The 6,000-nt window shown below is 32.8% G+C and overlaps 1 protein-coding gene across 1 annotated transcript; it reads left to right on the top strand.

Moving 5' to 3' along the window:
- The first annotated feature begins 3,099 nt into the window (after window positions 1-3,099).
- Window positions 3,100-5,346, top strand: LOC11418861 (peroxidase 5). The gene is made up of 2 exons (XM_003589691.4): window positions 3,100-3,509; window positions 4,314-5,346. The coding sequence occupies exons 1-2, from the start codon at window positions 3,108-3,110 to the stop codon at window positions 5,088-5,090; spliced, it is 1,179 nt and encodes a 392-aa protein (XP_003589739.2). The 5' UTR covers window positions 3,100-3,107; the 3' UTR covers window positions 5,091-5,346.
- The last annotated feature ends 654 nt before the right edge of the window (window positions 5,347-6,000 follow it).

The raw sequence follows: 6,000 nt of genomic DNA on the forward strand, positions 1-6,000 counted from the left end.
TGGCTCTTTTAAACATTTCTTTTGATTGTAGTTACAATTTATGAACGTTCTGTTGCTATAAATAGTCTTGCATTCCTCAAACAAAAAATATTCATTCTCCACTTTTCATTTCTTCTCCACTTTTCTTTCTTAATTTTCATATGGGAGTGAGTTATGATGCCATGGTCATTGCTGACCATTCATACCACCCCAAAAATATACATTTTTTGTGATAATGGTATGAAGGCCAATAGAGACATTTTCATCAATTATAATTTGAATTATAGGTTTTGACAGAATTCAGATTATATAATCTAAAACTTAGCCAATATGTTAGAGATATATAATTCGAAACTTCTTAAAATTGAAGTCATCCAACAAAGACCATTTCTAGAACTGCTTGCTTCTTGGGCCGAATCCTCTTTTTCTTTTGACTCACAAGGAGGCTGCCTTCCCTAACTGATATGATAGGCATCCATCTTGTCTTTCTCCACTTGTATTTTGTGGACAAAATCCACTTAGGCCACCATATTATGAACGGATTCAGCCACGACCTTGTCCAACATATCTTCGAATTATTCCTTCTCGGCCTCCCATGCGAGCTTCTCGGCTTTCAACACCTCGAGTTGAGCACTCAGACGTTCGCAGGCAGTGTCCAATTATTGGAAGGCTTTCCGCTACTTCTCCTTCTCCTTCTCATTCAGAATCCCTTTGGCATTGTCATGCTACCCCGCTTTGTCGGACAACTCATACTCAAAGAAAATAACTTTCTTCTCTAGCTCATTCACCTTAGTGGTCAGCTTCTCTTTGTCTATATATATGTTGACCTCCCGGTCCACCGTTAGCTAGAAACACATCAAAGCCACCAACTTTGTTGTGTGAGGGATATAGTCTGCAAGAGCTCATTTTGGCGGGAGATTGCTCCTGCTCCTAGCCCAGCAAACACCCATGCATCATCAACCAAAGTATGTAAAAGAGATGGGGGCAACAGGGAATTTTTTATTTTTTTTACAAATGGTCCCATTTTAAAATCGAACGAAATTTTTAGCAATATACAATATTAAAATTAATGAGTAAATTCTTTTCTCGTTACTTTGTAACAAAAAAAAAAATTAGTAAAATTCTTAATTTAAGAAGTAAGGAAAGGTGCAATCAAACTCATGAATATATGGGGGTAAAGTAACTTTTTTTTGGTAATAGGGAGGGATTAAAGTAAATTTAATTAATCCTAACAATTGATATTAGTTAAAAAAAAATCCTAACATTTGATATATAGAAATCATCGGTTCAAAATTTAACAACTTCGTTATTTTCTTTATGAAGAAAAAAGCTTATAGAATTGTACCAAAAAAAAAAAACGCTTTCTATAAGTTTTTTTTATTTTATTTTTGGATTTTGCAATGGTTTCCGACCCATCAAAGGTGGACGACTAATCCGGCTCATGCGTAAAGGCATGCGTACTGGCCAAGCGTTGTTCCCCCTGAAAATCGAACTCGGTATTCCCCGAATACGTCCTTGGAATGAGTTCCTTGCCCCTGGAGGCTAAGCAACTTGGTTTTTCTATAAGCTTTTTTGTTTAAGGAGAATTTCTATAATTTCTATAAGCTTTAAAATGCATTCAATACAGTTTTGTATATCCATGAATATATAGAAACTAACTGATAATGTGACCGCTTTCGTTAGACTATGAATAACTTAGTTTGCTTGTCTTTGCATAAATTCAACACAAAGGTTTTTTTTTTTTCTTCTAGAAATGAAAGAAGATAGATTTGCAAATAATACAAAATTCGGTATAGACTTAATAAAACTATCTAAAACCCTCTTGAAATTTAACTCAAAATCACCCGACCACAAAGTTCAATTCATGCATCCAAGTAAGATCTCAAAGTAAGTAACTTCTCGAACATGTACATCTCAAAGTAAAATAATCATTGTTCTGGACCGGTCACAAGATCAACCGCACGCCAACACGTGGCCAAACTTACACCGTTTTAAGGCTTTGCATTTAAAAGAGTACACCAGCTTGCGTGCACCGTGCCACACAGGAGCACGCTATCGCGCGAGGATCACCCTACACATGTCCAACTCTGTCCCTAATCATACGCCGCATAACCTGGAGAAAGTTATGACCAAAGCGTGCCTATATAAGGGTGAACTTGTTTCACCCTCAAGGTACACAACACTTCTTACACACTCTTTCTCAGTTTCATTACTGACTTGAGCGTTGGAGTGCTATCGTGCTTGCAGGCACCCTTCGTTCCACCACGAAGACTCATCGCCGCCGCGCCGGAAGCCATTACCGTCACACCGGAGCATTCTCTGCCGCCGTTGCTACTCAACCGTTCTCACTAGACAGATCAACTATATCTATTTTATTACATGTACAATGTCAATCATTAAATTTTAATTAATTCAAGAGCATATTGTAAAATATAACACTCAACAGCTGACTTCTTGTTCTATCTTTTCTTTTTCTTATTACAAAAATACTTCTTGTTCTATCAAAAAATATACTGTCTAACTTGCGTGATCTCTCCTCAAATGAAAAATGGAAAATTTACCTAATATGAAATTGTCTTTAGTGTGCGAACCATTCAATATTTTTCGATAGACCTTATCCAAGTTTTAACTTTTAGGCATGCGCCTATATAAAACCTCAATTTGTGTTCCAGTATAGATGACGGTTAATATTGTGAATTTGATAGAGAGATTTATCACAATGAATATTAAATATATATTCACATATTATTTATTAAATTACAAAAATGAAACTTTTCTAAAGTTGAAATTAAGTTTTTATGTGAATTTCTCGTGATTTCAGGATTGTTGATCATATCACGATGTCAAATTGTATATTATGTGTTATAAAACATCACATTACCATTTTTTCAGTCCAACCATTTTAAGGATGCCCTAAAACTCGGGATTTTAAAAGAAAATGAATATCGATTTTGTGAACGAGAGCATAAACAATTTGTCTTTATAAAGAAATACATAAAAATGTCGTGGGATTACCAAGTCCTCTATTTGATTGTAAAATTAAGGTCAATCCTTACCCTTATTATATAAATGCATCAATCAATCACCATAGGTAGAATAAAAAAATTCCCACTACACTCAATTCTAGTATGTCATCACTCTATTTATCCAAAAATAAAGAAACCAAGTTGAACCAAAATAGAAGTGTTCAATGCTTAGAAAACTTCAACTATTTCAGGACCAATAATGCACCTTCAAAAGGAAGCACAAATTTCCTAGCCTATAAATACAATTACTTCAACACAAGTTCTCTTCACCAACATACAACAATGGATAGTATACCATACATGCATCAAATGGTTTCTAGCTTGGTTTTGATAATTCTATCTATTTCTTCATTGGCTTCAGCATCTCTGCAGGTGGGTTTCTATAGCTACTCATGTCCATCTGCTGAGGCAATAGTGAGAAGTGCAATTGACAAAGCTGTTTCACTCAATCCTGGTATAGGTGCTGGATTGATTAGAATGCATTTTCATGATTGCTTTGTGAGGGTAAGCTCATGTTCACATCAATTTTCATACATATATTAGAAAAACTTAAATAAATGACTGAAAATTAAACACAAAAAATATAATAAGTCTCTAATTTAGTGTCTTTATCTTTTGGATATAATTATGAACATATTTAATTTTCTTTTATAGTGTCTAAAGAGGTGTTTTGATTCAAGGATCAAAATTTATTTACAATTACAAGAACACTTGTTTTGGCATGTCCTTACATTCAAATATGATATTTGTTTATGGTTTTACAAATTATGTTTAAGTACTTTTTATATATATGAAGATGATTTAGGGCCTTTGGCTTATTTTAGTTTTATCTACTAGCATAAGAACTTGTGGCACTATTTAGAAAAACTTATAAAAACAACTTAGGACATGGTCATAAGTTGTTTTCAGCTTATTTCAATATGTTATCCATAGTTGTTTATGAAAATAGTTTGACTTAACTTTATTTTATGTTATAGAAATAATTTATTCGTAAGCGTCTGTAAAATAAACTATTTATCCAAACAAATTTTTACTCGTATTATTTTCATTCGCGTGTCAAGGGTGAGAATCAAACATTTTAATAGAAATAAAAGATAATCTATACTTTTAACAGTTTTTTTTTAAAAAAATAGATAAAAATTTCAAAAATATTCTTCAGTATTTTAATTGCTTATGAAACACAATGGTTGAGATAGAATTTCTAGCAATAAATTTTTGAATTATGATTTTTATCATTGAAACAAACACACCTAAATATATGAAATTGATGACTTCCAAGTATCTAAATATATTAAATTCTATGTATAGGGTTGTGATGCTTCTGTGTTACTAGCATCAACACCAGGAAATCCAATAGCTGAGAAAGACAACTTTATCAACAATCCAAGTCTACATGGATTTGAGGTAATTGATGAGGCCAAGGCTCAATTAGAAGTCGTATGTCCGCAAACAGTATCGTGTGCGGACATTCTTACATTTGCTACACGAGACAGTATTCTCAAACTTAGTGGTGGCACTATAAATTACGATGTACCTTCAGGACGGAGGGATGGCCGTGTCTCAATCAGCGACGAAGTGCCAAAAAATATACCTTCACCTTTCCTCAATGCTGACCAACTTATAGCAAATTTTGCACAAAAAGGTTTGTCAATTGATGAAATGGTTACACTCTCAGGAGCACATTCAATTGGTGTATCACATTGTTCTTCTTTCTCTAATCGTTTATATTCATTTAGTGATACAATTTCTCAAGATCCTTCTATGGACCCTTCATTTGCTGAATCTTTGAAAACAAAGTGTCCACCACCACCAAGTAACACTAATCCAATAGTGATGCTTGATGTTGCTACTCCTAATCGTTTGGACAATTTGTATTATGAGGGATTGATTAACCATCGTGGATTGTTGACTTCAGATCAAACCTTGTTGAGTAGTCAATCTACACAAGAAAGTGTGCTAAGTAATGCTAATTATGGTTCAAATTGGGCTACTAAGTTTGCACAAGCAATGGTGCATATGGGTTCTATTGATGTGTTAAGTGGCTATGATGGTGAGATTAGGAAACACTGCAGCTTTGTCAATTAGGGCTTCTTGTATGAAATAAACAAATCGTTTCATATATTATGTTTGTAGTTAATGTTTGAACTTTGGATTTTGTTTTTTCTTAAACTCTTTCTGGTGTTTGAACTAGTTTGAGCTTGGTCAACACTCAATACAATTGTAAAAAGGGAAATGTTAACCGCAGCAGTCTGGGGCATTGGTTAAAGAAGCAAATATAGTAACTTTTGTATCGAAAACTGTATAATTAATTTTTCAAAAGTAAAAAAAATGTCTTTTTTAATTTAATTTTTTCTTTTTTGGATACCTTAACCAGTGCCCCAGGAGCACCGGTTAACACAACCCTCGTAAAAATCACATCACGGTGCATCTTGATATTGTTTTGTATTTACCATATATATTATCATTTTACTTTTGCATGTACATTGTTTAAATCTTTTTTGTATGCATGTGTTTTTTTTGGTAGTGAGTGTTTTTTTTGTTTAAACGACAAAGTTAAATATTATATTTAAACGTAACATTGAGTATTTTTCTTTTGAAAATTCGGTATTAAAGCCAGAACAAACTCTGTATGGCAGCGAAATTGGTACCAGAGGGAATCGAACCAGAGACATCTGGAGGAACAAACTCCAAGATCCCAAGCCAACCACTAGGCCAAGCCCAAATGGGTTTAAAATTATTAGTATTAATGTAATACCATCAACAAATTAAACATGATTATCTCTCAAAAAATAAAATAACACCATCAACAATCTTTATTATAGAAAAAGTTGTTTAATGATATAATTGGGATAGTAAAAAATTAAGTATAAATATACTCATTTAGTTTGTTACATTTTTAAATGATAAATGATATATATATATATATATATATATATATATATATATATATATATATATATATATATATATATATATATACTACATATTATATTCA

Source organism: Medicago truncatula, chromosome 1, assembly GCF_003473485.1.
Source record: "Medicago truncatula cultivar Jemalong A17 chromosome 1, MtrunA17r5.0-ANR, whole genome shotgun sequence".
In the NCBI taxonomy this organism is placed as follows: domain Eukaryota; kingdom Viridiplantae; phylum Streptophyta; class Magnoliopsida; order Fabales; family Fabaceae; genus Medicago; species Medicago truncatula.

Bases quoted from the DNA above. Each gene is read 5' to 3' on its own strand.
- LOC11418861 (XM_003589691.4), top strand. From the start codon at position 3,108: ATGTCATCACTCTATTTATCCAAAAATAAAGAAACCAAGTTGAACCAA. The intron at 3,510-4,313 runs GTAAGCTCATGT...TTCTATGTATAG, and splicing joins TTCATGATTGCTTTGTGAGG to GGTTGTGATGCTTCTGTGTT.